This window comes from Pipistrellus hanaki (genome assembly GCF_964339955.1).
Source record: "Pipistrellus hanaki genome assembly, chromosome: 16".
Taxonomy (NCBI): Eukaryota; Metazoa; Chordata; class Mammalia; order Chiroptera; family Vespertilionidae; genus Pipistrellus; species Pipistrellus hanaki.
The window spans coordinates 12,249,923-12,271,952 of record NC_140518.1 but is presented as its reverse complement, the minus strand read 5'-3'; the positions used below and the strand labels follow the sequence as shown (position 1 = coordinate 12,271,952).

The 22,030-nt window shown below is 45.6% G+C and overlaps 1 protein-coding gene and 1 long non-coding RNA gene across 2 annotated transcripts; one reads left to right on the top strand and one right to left on the bottom strand.

Moving 5' to 3' along the window:
- Positions 1 to 12,205: 12,205 nt before the first annotated feature.
- Positions 12,206 to 15,204, top strand: CCL16 (C-C motif chemokine ligand 16). The gene is made up of 3 exons (XM_084863672.1): positions 12,206 to 12,411; positions 13,538 to 13,664; positions 14,061 to 15,204. The coding sequence occupies exons 1-3, from the start codon at positions 12,336 to 12,338 to the stop codon at positions 14,167 to 14,169; spliced, it is 312 nt and encodes a 103-aa protein (XP_084719798.1). The 5' UTR covers positions 12,206 to 12,335; the 3' UTR covers positions 14,170 to 15,204.
- LOC311611451 lies at positions 15,048 to 21,673 on the bottom strand. The gene is made up of 2 exons (XR_014793116.1): positions 16,689 to 21,673; positions 15,048 to 16,375 (listed from the first exon to the last, which is right to left on the bottom strand). It is a non-coding gene; the product is annotated as an uncharacterized lncRNA (long non-coding RNA).
- Positions 21,674 to 22,030: the final 357 nt, after the last annotated feature.

Sequence of the window (22,030 nt, the reverse complement as noted above, 5' to 3'; positions counted from 1 at the left end):
CAGGTTCGATTCCGGTCAAGGGCATGTACCCGAGTTGCGGGCACATCCCCAGTGGGGGGTGTGCAAGAGGCAGCTGGTCGATGTTTCTCTCTCATCAACGTTTCTAGCTCTCTATATCTCTTCCTTCCTCTCTGTGAAAAATCAATAAAATATATTTTTAAAAAAAGCCTAATGCTAAGTATCCAGTTGGCTGTCCAACCAATCAAAGCATAATATGCTAAGGTTGCTCAACTGCTTGCTAGGTTGTACACTGACCACCATGGGGCCGATAGGTTACCTTGCTGCTGGGTTCCAGCCAATTGGGACTGAGCAAGATGGGCCAGAAACTCCCTGAAGCCCTCCCATGAACTCTCCCTGGCTGACCAACCTCCCGCATCTATCTCTGGCCCTGATCATGCACCAGTGGGGCCCCTCAGCCTGGCCTGTGCCCTCTGGCAATCTGGGACCCCTCGGGGGATGTCAGAGAGCTGGTTTTGGCCCAATCCCACATGCCAGGCCATATATATATATATACATACACACACACACACACACACACACACACACACACACACACACACACATATATATATATATATATATATATATATATATATTCCCCCCCCAAAAAAACCAAAAAAACACAAAGCTAAAAATACACTGTTTAAGATTCAGCTATACACTAGAGCAGCGTTTTTCAACCGCTGTTCCGCGGCACACTAGTGTGCCGCGAGATGTTGCCTGGTGTGCCGTAGGTGCAGACAAGACAAGAATTTTATAATTTTTCACTATTTTGTTTACTTAATATTTCATAATAAAGTAATTATAAAATACTTTCTTTGTGTTTATTTGATTCCTATTCAAGAGAATTACTTTATATATAGTCAATTTAGGCACAGAGTTAAATTTTTTAACATTTTCTAATGGTGGTGTGCCTCGTGATTTTTTTCCTGAAACAAGTGTGCCTTTGCCCAAAAAAGGTTGAAAAACACTGCACTAGAGGCCTTGTGCATGACACCTGTGCACTGAGGGTCAGGAAGGGGGTCCCCTCAGCTTGGCCTGAACTCTCTCACAGTCTGGGACCCCTCAGGGAGTGGGCCTAAGCCAACAGGACATCCAATGAGGCATTCTTAGCTCTGCTGCAGAGGTGGGAGAGGGCTCCTGCCACCACCGCTGCGTTTGCCAGCTACAGCCGTGACCCCAGCTTCTGGCTGAGCAGCGCTCCCCCTGTGGGAGCACATTGACCACCAAGGGGCAGTTCCTGCATCAAATGTCTGCCACCTGGTGATCAGTGTGCGTCATAGCAACTGGTTGTTCTGCATTCGGTTGACTTACATATTAGTCTTTTATTATATAGGATACAGTTAAATATTCTTTAAAAAATATTCTTTTCTATAACCTGATTTTTATAATCTTAATACTCAGTAGACATAAAATGTTGTTTGAGAATAAAGAGTAACAGCATGACAGACATCTCTGTGCCCTGCGTGTCCCTCTGCATGTCCCTCTGCAATATGTCCCCTTTCCCTCCTCCCTCTGAGCGATCTCTCTCCCAAATGTTTGTGCTATACTCCTGCTTTCCTTCTAGTGTATAGCTCAATCTTACAGTGTATTTTTAGCTTTGCTTTGCAGAATATCGAAGACAACCAGCTTCCCAAAAAAGGGAGGGGGAAAGAAGGCATATTCTATAATCTTAAGAGTGGTCAGGTTCTCTATCTACGCAATTCTTGGTAAGAAACCCTTTGTTGGCACTTTAAAAAGGAAGTGCCCAGGCCTAGCTGGTTTGGCTCTGTGGACAGAGCTTCAACCTGTGAACTGAAGGGTCCTAGGTGTGATTCTGGTTAAGGGTATATGCCCAGGTTGGGGGCTCGATCCCCAGTGGGGGATGTGCAGAAGGCAGCCAACCAATTATTCTCTCTCATCACTAATGTTTCTATCTCTTTCTCCTTCTCCCTTCCTTTCTGAGATCAATAAAAAAAAAAATTGTTTTTTTTAAAAAAAGGAAGTGTCCACTGCAAGTCAGCATGGGTACAGTTAGGTCAAATCAGGCTGGAGAGACCCACTTCCCTCTCTGGCGGCACGAACATCTGAGGAAGGGTGGGCTGGAAAGAGCTATCAACAAACTATCTGATCTTTGGCTCTTAACGGAAGTACCCTGGGATCAGTCAGGAAAAGAGTAAAATTCAGGAAACTGTGCAAACTGTTCTGGACCAGCATCACTGTTGTATGTGCCAGTGTGCAAAAACAAAAGCAAAATTTGAGCCTTAATCTTCCTCCTCCAAGTCCCCCTCCCCCACTTCAGCCCTCTCCTTTGAATTGGGGAGGTAGAGCAAGACTGAAGCTCAGAAGGCGAATGCCTGAGCTTGGAAGACCAAAGCTTGGAAGACAGATGCTCAGTGTCATCAGTAACTTTGCCTGAGTCAGCTTCTTCCATCCTCCTGTCACATGTGCCTCCCGCATCCCCACATCTGATGTTCAGCGAGCCGAGGGTGCAAAGGCCTGTGTGGACCTCCCTGCCCCTCCTGTACATACACAGTAGCCCACAGTCTGCAGGGAGGAGAAAGTCAGCCATCAGAGGCATCCATGTTAAGTGTCAATTTCTCTCTCTACATGCTCTTAAGTTGTTGGGAGAAAGGCAGCACAGCCTCTCTCTGTTCACCTAGAGAGGGCGAACAAAGTGTGAGATGAAAGGAATCCACAGGCTTTTCTTCTTTGTTTTTCCTTAAAGCAACTGACAAGAGTTCATGTTAAACCCACTCACCCCCTACTGTCCACGATATAGCTAGCCATAGTCCCACTGGAATACAGCCACACTGGCTTGCTTTGTCGCTACCTGCAGTGCCCATGTGAGTGAGACAGTGAAATGGGATGCAAACCGTTGTCACCGGACTCAAAAAACCTGGACAATAGACCTCTTCTCCGATCACTCTGACCCTCACTCCCTTCTCTCCAGGCACCCACTCTTCTGTCGGTTCGTCTAATGCACCAAGCCCATTCCCACCTCCAGGTCTCTGCCCTTGCTGTTCCCTCGACCCAGACACACTTCCCCCTGATCTGAGTCTGGTTTCTTCTCAACCAGCTGGTTCTAGATGAAATGATACCCTCTCCCAATGGGCTCTCCTGACCAGCTTATTAAGCAACTTCCACCCAACCCTCAGGCATTCTCTATCACATCCTCCTAGCTTTTAACTCCATCCTCTACTACCCCGTTTTGTCTGCCTTTCCCACTAAAATTTGAGCACCTGAAGAGCAGGGATCTTGCCTTCCTGTGGGTCTCTGTATCCCCAAGGGCCTAGAAAGGGCCTAGCATACAGTCAAAGCTCAATTATTAACATCCACTGAATGCACGAACATCAGCCCTGAGGAAGGTCTCAATATGGACACGTAGGAAGATTTCACTCAGATCATTTATATGACTTATTCCTTTCAGTGACCACGTGTAACTGTAAGAGCTCAAATGTCACTATACCTCATAAGTGGTGGATTTCAGCACTAAAAGCAGTGCTTCTGTCTAGCTCAAATGACTGCTGTTTCCATTAAAACAGAGGTATACATTTATCTTTTTAGTGGAAGAACATTTTCTTTGCAAACAAACTTGCTTGGAACCCCATTATAGAAAACTGATAAAAACACAGATGCTTACATCAAAACCACAGTGAGATACCACTTCACACACACTAGTATAATATTACCACCAAAACAAAATTAAACAAAAACAGAAAATAACAAGGGTTGGCAAGGATGTGGAGAAACTGGAACTCTTGTGCACTGTAAAATGGTGCAGCTGCTATAAAAGCAGTGTGCCAGTTCCTTAAAAATTTTTAAATAGATTTACCACATGATCCAGCAATCCCACTTCTCAGCATATACTCAAAAGAACTGAAAACATGGTCCTAAGTAAATATATATTTGTACATCCCTGTTCATAGCAGCACTATTCACAATAGCTAACTAAAAATGTGGAAGCATCCCAAGTGTCCATCAACAGATGACTGGACAAGCAAAATAGGTATACAATGGAATATTATTCAGTCTTTAAAAGTAAAGAAATTATGGCGTATGCTGAAAAATGGATGAGCCTTGAGGACATTATGCTGAGTGAAATAAGCCAGTCACTAAAAGACAAATAATGTATCACCCCACTTTAATGTGCTGTACCTTCAACAGTCAATTTCATGGAGACAGAAAGTAGGATGGTGATTTCCAATGGCTGGGGGGAGGGGGGAGTTATGTTTAATACGTCTAGTTTCAGTTTGCAAGATGAAAAAAGTTCTGCGGATGAATGATGATGATTGCACAATATATGAATGTATTTAATACCAATGAACTGTACACTTAAACATGAGTATAATGGTAAGTTTTATCTCGTGTGCCTTTTACCACAATGAAAAAATATTGGGGGGAAATCCCACAATTGCTTAATCTGAACGTGGTGGGAGTAGTGGTGGCAGCCAGACCCATCTGCCCAACCCCCCGGAAGGATGACCGACTCCTTTCCGTGTTAGCACATCCCAGGAACCCCCTGCAGCCCAGGAAAACCGGGAGCCACTCACGAACCCACTGTGTCACCGTGCAGGGACCCTGCAGCCCCAACTGGAAGGTGACAAGACACAACTGCATTCTGTGGAATTGTGTTCCGGGGGCCGCACTGTGAATGATGCCCCAGGAGCCTGCCAGTGGCGCTGCCCCTTAGTCACCTCCAGGGAAAGAAGAGATGAAAACTCCTGCAATCTGTCCTGGCCAAAACACAGGGCACAGCCCAGTGGCCCTGCCTCTGGCTCCTTCAGCTTGACCCAGAAGGAATCACCCCGCAGCCCCAGGCCCCAAAGCCGTCCGACTGAGCAGAACCCTGGGCACCTGCCTTGGTTGCTAAGGATCTGACCAAACTCCCCGTGCTGGGCAGGGGGCAGGGGCCTTGAGCGCAGCCTAAGGGAGGGGTTCTAGTCCAGTCCTGACTGGCGAGGCCCATCCATCCCAGGATCCCCTCTGGATCCTTCTCCGTACTCCTAGCCCCCATCAGGCCTGAGTCCACCTCCCTATCCTGTTGGGCCCTGGAGCTGCTGAGCCTGAGACACTGGCCCAGGCCTCCGAACCCGTGGTCCACACCTGAGGACAGGCTCCCCGAGGAGGCTTACCCAGGCTCCCCAGGCAGGGGCAGGAGTGTAGGGCAGTTTCCACCTCAGAGCCCCCTGGCCCCCATAACCCCCCTCAAGGTGCAAGCCAAATGCGGAACCTAGGGTCATCCTCCGCCTTCCACTCTTCTTTGAATAAGCGGACTCGGTTCTAACATTTTCGATATGTCAGCAGTCACAATTCTCAAGAAACACAACTCTCATGCAATCGTGTTGTTTTTCAAGAAATGAAAAAATCTAGCCTAGTCATGAGGAATGTTTGCCACATTCTCAGCGGAGGTTCTGGCTTCTGTCCACACAAATCACACCGAGAATCATTCCAGCCCTAGCCGGTTTGGCTAAATGGACAGAGTGTCGGCCTGCTGACCGAAGGGTCCCAGGTTCGATTCTGGTCAAGGGCACAAGCCTGGGTTGTGGGCTGGATCCCCAGTGTGGGGCGTGCAGGAGGCAGCCCATCAATGATTCCCTCTCATCATTGATGTTTCTACCTCTCTCTTCCTCTCCCTTCCTCTCTGAAATCAATACAAATATATTTTTAAAAAATAATCATTTGAGGGTATAATTAGGACATAGAAGACACCAACCCCTTTTAAAAGAACGGAACTTCAGGCCTCCCTTGTCAATGTGACTGTCAAGTTGGAGCTCCAAGTACCCACTCACAAGGGAGAGGAATCACCCTTGAAGTCCACAAGCCCTCATCTCAAGTCCCCTTTGACCAACCGGCAACCCCTGCTGCTGGGATGGTGATCTGGTAGGGGCCATAAACAATGGGCCCAGCAATCTCCATTTGTTCGAAATAATAACACTGAACCCTAGTGGGGAAACCTCAGAAAGGACATGACTAAACAAACAATTAAACATGATTAAACGATAGATATGAAGATATGTCATGCATAGACTATTAATACTCATGTGCAAAAATTAGGAATAAGTTTGTAATCATCTACATGATTTGCGATTTAAAGCATTTATAATATACTTTTAACATGGCATGTTATTGTACATTCCAGATTATTCCAGATTATCAATATAAAATATGTAATTAAATAATTTACTTTATACTTGTGATTTTTGAGTTGAAAGATATAAGAGAATTTGGCTAAGTTAACAGAGTATTGGAGTGTTTAACATTACCTGAGTTTTTTTGTTTTGTTTTGTTTTTAAATATGGAACACTTCACAAATTTATATGTCATCCTTGCATAGGGGCCATACTAATCTCTGTATCATTCCAATTTTAGTATATGTGCTGCTGAAGCGAACACCTAAGCTTTTTATATTTATAAATTTATTATATTTACAGGAGTGAAGTACTTTGGAATATTCTAAGTGTTAAACTGGACATGTAGAATATGTTAGGGTTACCAAAGGAGGAACGCACATGGCAGAAAAGGATAAAGGATTATAAATTTATTAGGTCATCTGGAAAACCAGATGGGCTGAGCCCCAAAACTGCATCATCTCCAGGAACCAGGAGTCAGAGATTTTAAAGGACTCTAGGTGGGATTTTTCCGGGTGGAGAATTCTCTGGGAAGAGCCCAGAGGGGAAGGATAATGGTCTTAGCAAGTTGAATGTGGTCTTCGCAAAAGGGAATGCGATGCGGTCAAAAGGTTAGCTCCCAGGGAAGGGGGTGTTGATTTAATTATTTGATCTGACCTAACAATAGTTTTTAAATTTCAACATATTAAATTACTGAAAAACACAGCTTAAACGGTTTACACAAATTTAATCAACAAAGTTGTAAATGGGACTGATTGCTTAAGGGCAGTCTATGTCACTTGATTAAGCACTAATCAAGGACCTTTTACTTTTTGTTAGCTTTATAAACAAGACAATATGGGTCAAGCAAAAGGCTTATAGGAAATTAATTTTTAAGTGAATTTTCCTACCGAACTAATATTCATTTAAGAGTAAAAGTAACTGCTTATACAGCTTCCTACACACTAGCTTTACCTGCAGACATGAAAAACTCGCGTGGGTAGGAGTCCTCCTCTCTCACCTTGATGACATATGCTCCACTTGGTCTTCTCTCTTCCATTCTTCCCCATCCCCTCCATTCTTCACTTGAAAATCTTCCAAGAGCTTCCCATTATACCTACGATAAATTCCAAAACCCTTATAACATGTCCTGCCAGATGCCCCATAACTGGGGTCCTTCCTATTTCCTGAGGTTTATTCTGCCCCACCCTCTCTCTTGTCTTGGTGTTCCAGCCACACTGATCTTATTTTGTTACTTCAAATGCACCGTCCTCATTTTTGCCTCAGGGACTTTACATATGCTCTTCCCTCTCCTAGGATTTCTTTTTCTTTTCTTTTTCTTTTATAGATTTCAGAGAGAAAAGGAAAGGGAGAAATAGAAATATCACACACACACACACACACACCCCCGCGGGGAGAAAGAGGAGCAGCTGAGCAATGAATTCTCTCCCATCACTGATGTTTCTCTCTCCCTCCCTCTTCCTTACTCTCTGAAATCAATAAAAATATATTTTTTTAAAGAGGTGGAGTTAGGATATAAGCTAGTTAGGAAACTTATAGAAAAACAAGTCCCTTTAAGATTTGATTTTGCAAGCCCCACACATATGAAGATATATCAAGCATATTGAAGTGTATCCACATGTCTCGATAAATATAATTCACAAATAACTATATAAGAAAAGAGCTAAATATTTAGCTGTGTTTGCCTAATTAGCAAAATGACAATCTACAATCACTTAACCAAAACAGTGGGGCTAGATATATTCTGAAATGCAGAATCTTTCAGGTTTTAAAAAAGCAATACAATATGATCTAGCAATTTTACTTCTGAATATACACCCAAAAGAACTGAAAACAGATACATGAAGAGACATATGTACAACCATGCTAGTAGCATCATTTTTCATAACTAGAGGCCCAATGCACAAAATTCATGCAGGGAGGATGGAGGGGAGGGTCCCTCAGCCTGGCCCGCGCCCTCTCATGACCTGTATCCATTGGGGGATGTCCACCTGCCGGCTTAGGTCCAATCCCCCCTGGGGATCAAACAAAATGTAATCTGACAGACACCCCCCTTGCAGTTCCCGGCTCTCACAGTCCAGGATCCCTCGCTCCTTACCACCCATCTGCAGCGGAGGCAGGAGAGGCTTCTGGCTGAGCAGTGCCCCCCTCTGTGGGAACACACTGACCTGCATTGAGCACCTGTCCCCTGGTGGTCAGTGGGTGTCATAGCAACCCGCCATTCTGCTGCTTGGTCAATTTCCATATTAGGGTTTTATTATATAGGTGAAAGCAACCCAAGTTTGCATCAACAAATAAATGGATTTTTAAAAATGGGGTATACACATACAATGGAATATTATTCATTATTCTGACCTTTAAAAGGTCATAAATTCAAAAAAAATAAATAAAAGGTCATAAATTCAGATACATGCTACAACATGGATGAACAATGAAAAGAGGTATATACCCTACATTATGATGAGATAAGCCAGTAACAAAAGGATAAGGACTGTATGATTCCATTAATATGGAGTACTTAAAGTAGGCAAATTCAGAGCCCGAAGTAGAATGGTGGTAGCCAGGGGTTGGGGGAGAGAGAAATGGAGAGTTATTGTTGAGTGAGCACAAAGTTTCAGTCTTGCAAGATGAAAACAGTTCCATGAATAGACTGTGGTTATGGTTGTGCAATATGTGAATGGCCTAGCTCAGTCTATGGCCCCTTGAGTGTGGCATTTCCACAAAATACCATGGCCTGGGCGAGTCTATTTTGAAGAAGTGACGTTAGAAGAAGTTTAAGTTTAAAAACAATTTGGCTCTCAAAAGAAATTTCAATCGTTGTACTGTTGACGTTTGGCTCTGTTGGCTAATGAGTCTGCCAACCACTGGCCTAACTCTACAGTTGAAAATGGTTAAAATTTGACCAGTTTTGTCTAAAGTACACATCTTCTGCTCTTCCTCTGAACTTAACAGCACTGTGACTGTTCTGATAGCTTTGATCACACTCCCCTTTGTCTGATGATTCTGGCCTGAGCTCCTTGACAGTCCCCCTACCAAGTCTATTTCTCTTTCACTCAGGTAACAAAGGAATGCAGGGTATGGCAAAAGTTGGTTTACAGTTGTGAGTACTCAAAACACAGATATCATTCCTGTGGTGTTATTAAATTATTTTCCATACAAACAGCTGTAAACCTACTTTTGCCTCACCCTTTATATATTTAGCAGATTTAGATCACTGTGTGCCTAGGGTACAAGGTCAGAGCTCCAAGAAAAAAAAAAAGGTTAAAATTGTAAATTTTTGTAATATATATACTTTACCACATGTTCAAAGTAGTATTTTTTTTAAAAGGTAACACCTGCAAATAACTGGGCATTTTATTCCTGGCAGAGTCCGGGAAACATGCTTTAATCAAACAGTAATACTTATGCAGCAAACACAAAAGTTTATACTAATGAGATAAAGACAGTAAATAGCCCCACTTCACTTTGGCTGACAAACTTTTGTGCAAGAAGTTATAGTGGTAGACTTTACTGTCACATCAAATCGAGTAGTGCTCAAAATGGACACTCTGTCTATTGATCTTTAAGCTATTTTCTACTAACCTTCAGTCCCTGTTATTTCTGAATTCTTTTACCATTTCATTGTTCTTCTAGTCTTTTTAAAAAATACTTTTTAAAATTAATTTCAAAGAGGATGGGAAAAGGGGGTGCAAAACTGCCCTTCCCTGGAGAATTTTCTCAATACATTGAGATTTTGCCTCCCAGCAATTGTCAGTTTGGCTCAGACTCACAAAAATTCTCTATAGATTTGCATGTTTCTTACATTGACATAATCCAAACCAAGTGCAAAGAGGAGCTCGTGTGTGTGTGTGTGTGTGTGTGTGTGTGTGTGTGTGAGAGAGAGAGAGAGAGAGAGAGAGAGAGAGAGAGAGAGGGAGGGAGGGAGGCGGGGGGGGGGGGGAAGACAACCTGGTAAAATCCTCAAGTCCCTTTTAAGGAACAGATGATGAATAAAAATCTAAAAGAAACCACATTAGAAATGCAGAGAGGTCTGCACAACAAGCTTTTTCATTCTCAAACCCAAACCAGCCAAGGGGCGAAGACAAATGCACTGCCCACCTGTGCATTTGTCTGCTCCTGCCCCGGGGAGGCACCGCCCTGGCACAGGTTTGCAGGGGAAATGAGAGGGCTGCGGGAGAGAAGAGCCACGCGTGACCTACACACCGCAGCCGTGCAAGCCCCATGTTGAACAACGCACCTCCTCGCTCCAGTAAACCCAGTGTTGTTGTTTTGTCACTTGATTGCCTAGTATGTCCCCTCTGTTGGGGGGGAGGTTGGAGGGGGCAGAAAGGGGCCTGCAGCCCCTGGGCGGATGGGTGTCCCCGCGCTGTTACAGGCGCTGTGGCTCCCGGAGCTGCTTTCCCTGTAGCAACTGGCGGTGTCCGCGTCTCCCCCGCCTCAGAGTGATGGCAGCTGTCCTCCTCCTCCTCCCCACCTTCCTCACGGTCCTCACAGGCCTGCTCCACCTCCACTCCTGGTCCTTGTACCCACTTTGGTCCTAGCCCGTAGGCCTGTGGCGCCCCACATGCTGGGTGCGGGGTGTGGAGGAGCTGGGGGCCACCGCCGGCTAATGGGCAGCGTGGCGAGGCTGCTCCTCCGCCAGCAGAACCTCTGATGGGTCCCAGGGCCCCTGAGGAGAGCAGGGAAAGCCGAAGGGACCTGTGTGGTGGAGGCCCACAGGGTCAGGTGCAGAGAGGAGGCACGTGGGCGGCGGCAGCACGTGGGCGGCGGCGGCGGCACGTGGGCGGCGGCGGCGGCACGTGGGCGGCGGCGGCGGCACGTGGGCGGCGGCGGCGGCACGTGGGCGGCGGCGGCGGCACGTGGGTGGCGGCGGCACGTGGGCGGCGCGCACCAGACACTGCCTGACACCGGTGGAAGAGATCTGGTCTGACAAAATTCGGACCAGGCACCTGGCCGTCCCGCCCGGGTGCTTTCACGGGGCTGTCTTCAGTGGGCTCCTCTCTCCCTGTTCATTCTGGCCTTCCAGTTCCTCCTTTTTCCGTGGATGTGTATCCGCTCTGCCTTGGAAACTACTTCTTGCCGCTCACTCGGAAGCTGTAGCAGGAGGCCTACTATGTAATCTTCTTTCCAAAATAGTTTGCCTTGAATCTAATCACGAGCAAACAGACAAATCCAGACTGTGGGACAACTTATAAGACAACTGTCTTAGACATATAAAAAATGCCAGTGTCAAAAAAGATTTTTTAAAAGGTTAGGAAAAATTTTTACATTAAAAAAAACAAAGACATGACATGTGATGCCTGATCTTTGAGTGGATCCTAGATCAACACAAAACAGATTTAAAGAATATTATTGGAGGGGGGAAAAGAATATTACTGGCTTTGGCCAAGTTGGAGTAACGGGGACCAATTTAACCTCCTGTGTAAAACGATTTAAAAGCCAGACAAAATATATGTAACAAAAGTTTTCAAGGAATTTGACCTCATGCAATGGAGACCAGGGACCCTAAGACATAGGAAGTAAATGAAGTGAGACCTATGATTGCCCTAGCTTATGGCTCTGAGTTTCCAGGCCATGATGGAACTAAGAGCCAAGGAAAACCAAGGTGACTAGACTTTACAAAGCAGAATACTAGGAAGCAAAGAAGTGCCCTAACAAGAACTCTGGGGATATACAGAGAGATCTCTTAAGTGTTCCACAAAGTACTAGTCAGCACATGTGTATGAAGAATTGCTTGTTCCTAAAAGCCAGAGATTTAAAACTACAGTGTCTAAATGCAAAAGACACTGGATAGGGTTAATGGCAGATTAGACACTGCAGAAGAAAGATATGTGAATTTAAAGCATAGCAATAGAAAGGATACAAAATGAAATGCAAGGAAAAACAACAAAGATGAACAACTGAGGATTCAGTAAACTAGGATATGCAACGTGGCCGATACACAGCACACATTTGCCACATATTCCCTTTCTCTGTTCTTTCCTTAACCTGAATTCAAATCTTACTGAATTCAACTTTGCACCAGGCCCCGCCCCACCGCCCTCCCTTTCAGCAACCACTGGGGAAGGCCTGTTTTCTCCGCCTCCACCTGCTCTGAAGTGGTCAGAGTTCAGAGCGCTAAGTGGTCAGAGTTCAAACCCTAAGTGGTCAGAGAGGGAACGGCCAGCAGCAAGAAGGACATCTCCATTCAGCTGTCTCTTAAGGCTGAACTGCCCCACTGAGAGGATGAAGGTCTTTGTGGCTGCCCTCTTCCTCCTCATCCTCAGCCTCGCCACTGTTTCTACTTTTGAAGGCCAGCCAAGTGAGTCCACCTGCCCCTGTAGGGCCGCCATGAATGAGCAAGGGGACCCCTAGAGCGCTATCAGATCTCTGTCATCATCCCTGGGGCCTCTCCCCCTCCTGCATGCTCAGCCACTATCTTGAAACTCTCCCCTTTGTAAGCAGCTGGGCTATAGTCAGGATCCTGCTGGGGTTGGGCAGTTCTGGGAAGCTGGGTCAAGGTTATGTCAGAAGTCCAAGGGGTGAGCCTTTAGGAAGAGAAGCCAAAGAAGTAACAGAAGAGACAACAATAAATGTATGTGATGAAGAGGCAGGAGCAAGGCAAGTGGATGCGAACAGCCTGCTCGCTCTCTGGGAGAGCAGACCAAGGGTGTGGGGCAGGTGGGCTGAGCGAAGTTTGGGGCTCAGCTCAGAAACGAAGAGTCTGAACCTAGACGCCCCTTCCTGGCACAGACTCCTGGGACTGTCATGCAGCCAAAAGGAGTCCCAATGGGATGCCCACCCAAGTGTGCCATTTGGGGTTTCATGTCCCCCATCTCCACCCCCAAGCCTAGATCTAAAAAAAGTCTGTGGGAAAGAGGAGAGGGGTTAATAGGTTTGGAGCTACAGAATACTTAGAGACTATGGAGAACAAGATGTGTTTTGCCTTGCTTTACCCTTGCTTCTTCCATCATTTACGAGGACCTGGTGACAGGGAAGGGACCAATCACTCAGTCCTTCCACATCCCTGCCTTCCGCTGCCCCAGCCCTTTCCTCCATCGGCTGCCCTCGGCTTGCAGTCGAGCCCGGCTCTGCCTGTGTAAATATTTGGAGGAGCAAGGGTCGTGCACACCACACAATCTGCCCCCACGCTCTCAGGATGTCTTGATCTAGGACATGAGGGCCACTGTATGCAGAGGTGCTTATGGTTGGGATAGCAATGCCCTCTGGGAGGTCCAGCAGCCCCGTGCGATGGGTTCAGGCTTCGAGAAAGAGAAAATGGCTCACCTAAAACATGAGTCAGCCACATGGTGCCTTGCCACCGGCTGCGCTCGGTCCCTGCGAAGAGATGGCTTTGCCATCAGAGAGGGAAGTGCAGTGGACAGGAGATGGAGGTCCTGGGCTCCCTCCCTGCCGCGGTGGCTCAGCTTTCCATGTGATTCCCTCAGGAAGCCCTGCGGCGGTGAACCTTTCCGCCAGCTGCTGCTTCAAGTACCGGTATGAGAAGAAAGTACTTCCAAGGAAACAGGTGGTGGGATACAGAAGGGCCCTCAACTGTAACCTGCCAGCAATCATGTAAGTATTTCTCTACAGACGTTTCTGTGGAAAAGGAAGGGGAGCCAGGGAGTGGAAGGAATGCACAGAACCAGTAAGTCCCCATACGAGGAGGACAGTAGTGGTTAAGGGCTTTGAATCTCACAGGACAGACCTGGGTTTAATTCTTGATGTTGCTACTTATGGCTGCGGGACCCAATAAACAGTGCTCGCAATGAAACCCAAGCCTGCGGGTCTAGGCTGGGGAAGGGGCTACAAGTAGGTCGATGAGGTCTAGAGGCTGGAGAGGGAGACCCTCTAATGGGGCCTAGACAGGGAGGCCTAGGTTAGCCCTGTGTAAGCTAGAAGTGGGGGGTTGTGGACTAGACCCCCCCACTGTACACTATGGCCCATGGCAATCTAACTTTGTCTCTACAGCCTCGTCACCAAGAACAAAGAGGTCTGCACCAATCCCAGCAAACAGTGGGTCCAAAATTACATCAATGATCCCAAGCTGCCTTTGCTGCCCCCGGTTAGATCCATCTGATCACAGAAAGCCTAGCCCAGCTTCTCAGCTCCTCATGACAGTCAAGCCTCTGTGGGAGCCCAGGTTCAGGAAAGAAAGGTGTGACCCTATGAAAGACAAGGGCAGCCTTGTGGTCTGAATGACACTCACATTCAGAGAAATGAGCCAGTGATCAAAAAAAATGGTAATAATAAAAATACAAGTATTTTTAATATCTTCTCAATCTCTGGAGGAAATGCCAAAGTTAAGGGAGGTGAGCAGGCATACATTCTTAATACACAGAAAAACGCCTTCCACATCTTTCTCCTCGCTCACAGTCTCTCCCCTAACACCAATGCAACAGCCATTCTCATAACTGCCAACCAGCCTGACCGTCTCTGGACTCATACTCATTCAGAGCTCCACAGAACTCCTGACTTTGCTTGTCCATCCTTATCCTATTTCTAGATCTCTTCCCCTCTCCCATCTATTTTTTTTCTTTTCTTTTAAAACATAATTTCTGGGAACATTTGAGATCTTGTGTCCCTGCATATGTCATCAGTTTGGCTTTGGCTTAAATAAACATTTACAAAAACTTTCATGAAACAAAAGGAATAACTTTTTCTTTGCAAGCCAGGGTGGAAATATCACATGCTAATGATCTTTCTCTCTTTTTTTCTTAATAGTCACCTGATATATGTTTATTGATTTTTAGAGAGGGAGGGGGAGAAAGAAAAAAAAAACACAACAGTGACATCCAGCTACAAGCTAAGTATGTGCTCTGACCAGGAATTGAACCCACAAACTTTCAGTGCATAGGACAATGCTCTAATCAACTGAGCTGCTAGCCCAGGGCTGATCTTTGACACTTTTGCTGAGGTTTTGCCAGCTCCCTAAGATTTGGTCTCCCCTCAGGTGGCATGGATACAGAGAATGTCAAAACAAAAAAAGAGGTGAGACTCTCTAGCTCCTATACTAAGCTTTTTGGGACAGGAAAAGGGCATTAGACTAAGTTAAGGGTAAAAATCTTGTTGCAAAACTCAACCATTCAATAAAGAAAATTTCCTTTAATCCTAACTTCATTCCTGACTTCCTTTTGCTAGGGTGGGGAAAACTTAATCTAGTTGTTTCAGTAGCTTCTCAACATTCTGATGTGGTACATCTACACAATGGAATACTATGCTGTGGTAAAAAAAAAAAAAAAAAAAAAAGAAGGAACTTTCACCATTTGCAACAGCATGGATGGAACTGGAGAGCATTATGCTAAGTGAAATAAGCCAGTCAGAGAATGATAAATCATGTGCTCATGATCTCACTCATTTGTGGAATATAATGAACAACATAAACTAATGCACAAAAATAGATCCAGAGACAGAGAAGCATCGATCAGACCATCAAACCTCAGAGGGAAGGCAGGGGAGGATGGGGGCAAGAGGGATAGATCAACCAAAGGACTTGTATGCATGCATATAAGCCTAAACAATGGACACAGACACCAGGGGGGTGAGGGCATGAATGGGGGGCAGGAGGGAGGGTGTGTGCAATGGGGTAGTAAGGACACATGAAATACCTTAATCAATAAAGGGAGAGAGAAAAAAACATTCTGAGCATTTTGTTAAGGTTGGGGAGCTGGAGAATTTACCTGGCACCGAGGCCTGACATACACACTCAATATCCCCTTCTTGCTGCCTTTCTGTCTCCAGCTAAACAGCGGGAAGGTGACTCAGGAAAAAAGTCAACATTCCCCCAGAATGCTGTTGTGTAGATAAAACAAAAATTAGGCAATTGAATATATGTAATTAACAAAAACAAATTCAGGTAAAGTGATCGTTCTGAAAACTAGCCATGATTTGGATTCTGGTAAATTGACCCATAACTCCTCCTAGTGGCCTCCACTGGTAATACGTGAGCCTGTCACCCCACCCCAACTGACGCCCCAGACCACAGCTAGCCAATGAGAACCTCCCTCAGAGAGATGAAATCTGGACCAGAGGAACACATAAGGTTGCTGTTGGAGCAGCATCCCAATGGAAGAAGTCTAGGAACTCTTGCACTGAAGTCCCGGGAGCTGCTGCATTTCCTGTCCCCCACAAAGAGTTGGGAGTTTAGCTAGTCTCTCAGTTCCGTGAGATGTCCCAGCATTCATCCCATTCTTTTGTGTCTTTTTTTTCTTCTTTCATTCCTAAAGGGTGGCATTTAACACCTCTGGAATAACATTTTGTTGGCTTAGGTTAATTCTGGTTTATGTCTGGTAAAGCAGCGTTTTTCAACTGCTGTTCCGCGGCACACTAGTGTGCCGCGAGATGTTGCCTGGTGTGCCGTAGGTGCAGACAAGACAAGAATTTTATAATTTTTCACTATTTTGTTTACTTAATATTTCATAATAAAGTAATTATAAAATACTTTCTTTGTGTTTATTTGATTCCTATTCAAGAGAATTACTTTATATATAGTCAATATAGGCACAGAGTTAAATTTTTTAACATTTTCTAATGGTGGTGTGCCTCGTGATTTTTTTCCTGAAACAAGTGTGCCTTTGCCCAAAAAAGGTTGAAAAACACTGTGGTAAAGTATACATACCACTTCATACAGTTTTAAGTGTACAAGTTAGTGGGACTAAGTACAGTCACAATGTTGTGCAACCATCACCACTATCCATCTCCCGGAACTTTTCCATCTTCCCAAACTGAATCTCTGTGCCCATTAAACAATAATGCCCCACGCCTCCCTTCCCCAGCCCCTAGTAACCATTATTCTTTCTTTCCCTCTGAACTCGACTTCTCTAGTTACCTCATATAAGTTGAATCCTATAGTATTTGTCCTTTTGTGTCTGGCTTATTTCATTTAGCCTATGTCTTTAAGATTCATCCATGTTACTTCATGAGTCAGAATTTTATTCCTTTTTAAAATTTAATAACTTTCCATCTTGTTTATCTATTCATCCATCCATGGAAATTGGGGTAACCCCCCCTTTTTTTTTTATATTAGCCAGAGTTATTTGGTTTCTGCTAACCTGAGCCAAAAGCACTTTAACTTGTACAATGACACATCAACCAGTGTTTTTCCTGCCCTTGTCCCTCCACAGGGGGCCGGTGCTACATGCTTTCGACCTTACTGGGCTGTGAGCTCCTGTTCTTTGGTCCAGAAATAGCCACTGAATTTGACCCAGAAAGGTCATTGTGACTTTGAGGAGTGGTCTCAGCGGGAAGCCGTGATAGAAACCCAAGCAAGGGGGTGGGAGACAGAATGGGAGCTGTGGACGTGGGCCTAGGGCTCTACCCAGACAAATCTAAAAACGTATTTGTGGAGAAAAGCAAAATTTAGGACAAGAGCTAGAAGTAGGTATGGGTTCGAGGGAGGATTGTTAAAGATGTGAGGATTTAGAGCACGTTTGTGTGTTAGCTTCAGTTTTCTTTGCTATAAAATGGAAACCAAAACACCCAGGACTGCAGGTTCTTAGGAGAATCACACCAGCTAACAGATGTCAAGTGCCCACTGCAGTGCCTGGCTCACAGTGGAGACTCAGCACTGATGGACTCCCCTCGCAGAGGAAGGAATCTTGAACCCAGCAGGTTTTCACTGGTAAAGGCGGGGTGACAGTCTTTAGTTCCCACATTGCCGATTATAACAGAGGAAAAGAAGCTGATCGGAAAGGAACCATGTTAATGGCAAGATCAAGAATAAAAGCTATAAACAAATATTTAAAATAATTGAGAGTCGAGAGACTTACAAACACAGGCAGGTTTTGTAGGGGCGTCGAAAATTGGAGCAAACGTCAGGGACAGAGCGAGTTCCTAATTTTGGCGGCAGTGGCCTGAGGTCAACTGTAGTTGCTGTGAAGGATGCCACAGGATTGACTAAAATGCTAACAAGAAAGTCTGTGGCCTTTCTGGCCAGATGAACCGCGGGAAGGAGCCTGAAGAAATAGTGGCTACTGGAGAGAGAGCGAGAAAACTCCAAAAAAATTTTTTTCTTTTTAATCAGCAGAAGGGAATCCGAAATTCTTTCTATAACTTAAGCCAACTTTCTAGTCCTGACATCCGTAAAACATACATACTTGGGGAAAACTGAAAGCAGTTTGCAGCTAAAACTTAAAGAACTAAACTAAGATCTGATCTCCATCTACTGCAGACATGAAAGTTTGCAGTTTGAACTGGCCATAGGATTGGCTAAAATGCTGACTCACTGGTTAGAGAGGTCCTGGGTCCTGTACTGAAGGTCCTGGGTTCAATTCCTGGCCAAGGGCATATTCCTGGGTTGATCCCTGGGCTCTGACCAGGGGGTATACAGAAAGCAACCAATCCACATGCCTCGAATCAATGTCTCTCTCCCCTTTCTTCCCTCCCTTCCTCTGTGAAAATCAATGGGGAAAATATCCCTGGGTGAAGATTAAATAAACAACTAAAAGAACAGCAAGAAGCTGCATAACCTTTTCCAACCTAGTCTCTATATACTTCGCATCCCTCTGTCGAGACAGTCAGAGAGGTCTGCTCAGGTCCAAGCTCCGAGGTCATATTCCCCATCTCCTGATGGAGGACACATCAGAGAACTAAGACATGTTTTTAAGTCACCACATCTGTAGAATAGGAAGAATCATACCCATGTCTATTCTCAGGAGAGCTGATGTAAGGCTTAAATAACATTACTCTGTATATTAGAACTCCAGCTGTATGTGACCGCAGGCAATTTGATCAATCTCGCTGTGCCCCAGTGCCCTTGTCAACGCAGTGGAACTAAAAATTGTACCCCCACCATACAGCTGTTGTTTAGATAATTCATTTAAAGCATTTAGCATAATGCCTGCCACATAGTAAATTAAAGCTCAATAAATTTCAACTTGTTTTTACTAACCACTATTTGAGTTATTGCTAACATCAAGAGTCTTCAATGACTCACCACAAAGGAAGAGAGGGGAGGGGGGATAATGAGAATTTCACACGAAAGCTGATAGTTGTTAGCCAATTCTCAGGCAGGAAGTTATGAGGAAGGTCACAGAACTAGTCGTCATCCCATCCTCTGCCTGCGAGGTGAGTGCTGCCAAAGGATGCTGGCTAGAGATTGACAAGGCTGAGTCTTTGCTCAGGCAAATAGCGAACCCTAGGGGCCCCACTGAGCACAGCCCCACAGAATTTTGGAAAAGAAGATGCCCAAAGCCAGACAGGACAGCAATACCAGTCACATCTGCCTGGGGAACACTTAGAACCGGGGGTCTAAACTCCTGGAAAGCAATGTCAATAGCAAGGCCAGTTCTTGGTCTTTAAGGAAGTTTTGGGAACCACTAAGAAACTATGATTTTGTAACTAAAATAGGACCAGAAGCCCAGTCCTGCAAAATGGTATATGCCCTTCCTTGGTCGATGAATGGGGAGATACCATGGGAAGACTTGGGCTCGGAATCCGGGGCAAGATAGGATCTTGGTCCTTCCAGAACACTGGAGAATGAGCAGACACAGAGCATAAGAACGCTGGAGAATGAGTAACACGAACTCAAAGCCAAGGCCAAAGTAGGAGCCATGTCCTTTTAACTAGAACCCGTGGCAAGGAAAAGGAGAACACAGAGAGTGGTAATCAGAGCTATTTACTGAGTACTTTTTGTGTGTCAAATATGGTACTGGGAGCAAGCTGAATAACTTTGGGCCCAGGGACCAGTGTCCAAGTTGAATCCAAGGTCCAACTTTAAAAGGCCTCCCAGTCCCTAGGTAGCCTTCAAATCAGCCCTGATTTGCTCACCAAGGAGCAACTGAGCCTGCAGGTAGAATCAGAAAATCTAGCTGAGTAGGGGCAGGACTCTCATTGCCCCTCATACCATACCTTGTATTTGTCTGTGACATTGATCTCCTCAGGGATTATTTCTAAAATGAAAACATACAACAAACTCTTTCATGATGTCATCTTCAAATTACATTTGCAGATCATTCAGGTGTTGAGAAATGTAATAACCTTCATCATCAAGATGGGTATCATTTAAACTCCAGTGTATCACTAGCACATTGTCTGTTACCTGACAAATAGATCTTCCATTTAGATACAATCAGAGTTGAAACTCAGCCAGCTCCCAATGTGGAGCTGCTGTAGTTGAGACACATGATAAATTGAAATGCAGCCAGGTCCTTCTCCCCAGTGAATTTCATTAAACCACAGGAAGTCTGCCCACAGAATTCCCATTGATCCAGTTTCTGGCCCAGGGCTGACCTATTCTGACGGTGATAGAGTAAGGTGAAAACACCAATTATCCTAACAGCTAGCACCAGGGTTGTTCTTTAAAAAGGAAGTGCTTGCCCGCCCGTGTGGCTCAGTGGTTGAGCATTGACCTATGAACCAGAAGGTCACGGTTCGATTCCAGGTCAGGGCACATGCCTGGGTTGCAGGTTCAACCAGTAGGGGGTGTGCAGCAGGCAACTGGTCAATAATTCTCTCTCATCACTCAAGTTTCTATCCCTCTCTCCCTCTTCTTTCCTCTCTCTGAAATCAATAAAAACATTTTTTTTTTAAAAAAAAAGTGCTTTTATTTAGGAAAATACCTTGAAAAGTCAGAGTGAATAGAAGATGGAAATTTTAGGACATGGGCCTAAGGGAGAAAATAAACAAAAGCGAAAACTAAACTCTTCTGCATAAAAAGTGGACAGGAAGTTGAGAGAGAGGAAAGCAGAGAAAAGAGGAGAGATGGCTGCAGAACAAGAAAAAGAATCAGGCAACCTGGCAGGAAACTGATCAGCTGAAAGAAATTATAAGCGACAGGGAGGCAGAAGACATGTAAGAGCAGAGATATCTAATACTTCATTCTAGATTGTTGGCATTGCTGTGATTTAAACCGTCCAACATCTCCCCAGATTTTTTAGAGAAGTCAGATATGTCCCTGTATCCTTGCTGATAATGTTTTGGGAAATAGAGTCAGCGTGGCAGAGGGCAGGGTGCCTACCTCACATTCACCCTCGCAGTGACCGTGGACAGTTTTGTGTCTGACCACAGTGTGGTCCTGAAAGCCTTGTCTGCCTCCAGGGCCCTTCCCACATGGAACTGCAGAGATTGGTCCACGCGGTGGATACACAACCCACCAAATCTCCACCAGGGGCCAGACCAAGTGCCTCCGTAAAGCTGGTGGTGATCACTTGGAGATAGAAGCTTGCTCTCTCCTGGGCGGCTGAGCTAGAATGATGAAAGAATTGAACGGCCCGAAGCTTTCTCCCTTTCTCCCACGGCTGAATGAAGGAAGCCTGGCCTTTTCAGAAGCGCATTGGGCAATATACACAAGGAGCAGAGATGAAAAGTCCAGTGTAAGAAACCCCGAGGGCATGGTTTGAGCCTCTGGATCAAGGCAGACCTAAAGCCTGGAACCTCTTACCCTTCCCAGTTATGTGAGTATCAAGTTTCCTTTTTGACCAAGCTCATTTAGCTTAGATTTCTGCCAGTTGCAACCAACGTTTAGAAGCCCAGGTGGAAGTAGCAGGATCCTCATGAGAGAGAAGGAGGCCGAGTGTCAGAGTCCTGACTGGCAGCAGAGACAATGGCATCGCCCAGAGGGCAGAGGGGCAGCTGCACAGGGAGCTGACACAGAGCAGGTATGGAGCCAACCACTTTTTCCACTGTGGCTCCCCTGTGACTCTGACCAGGCTCCGTTGACTCAACCCTCAGGTTGAGTAACATGAGACCTCTAGCTGCTGCCCTCCTGGGCTTGAGCAGCAGCCTGTGGCTGCTGGCCACAGGACTGGCAGGGTGCCCATTGGCTTCTGTTCTTGCCTTACTGCCAGTGGGGTAGGGAAGGGGAGTGAGAGAGGGTGGAGGCCTTCTCCTCTCCAGCTAAGCTCTGGAATCCTATAAGCAATCATTGGTGGGCAAATCACTCAGCTTTGGTGGGCAAATCACTCTCCACCACCACCCCCTTTACTCTCCTCTTCCCCCCTTTG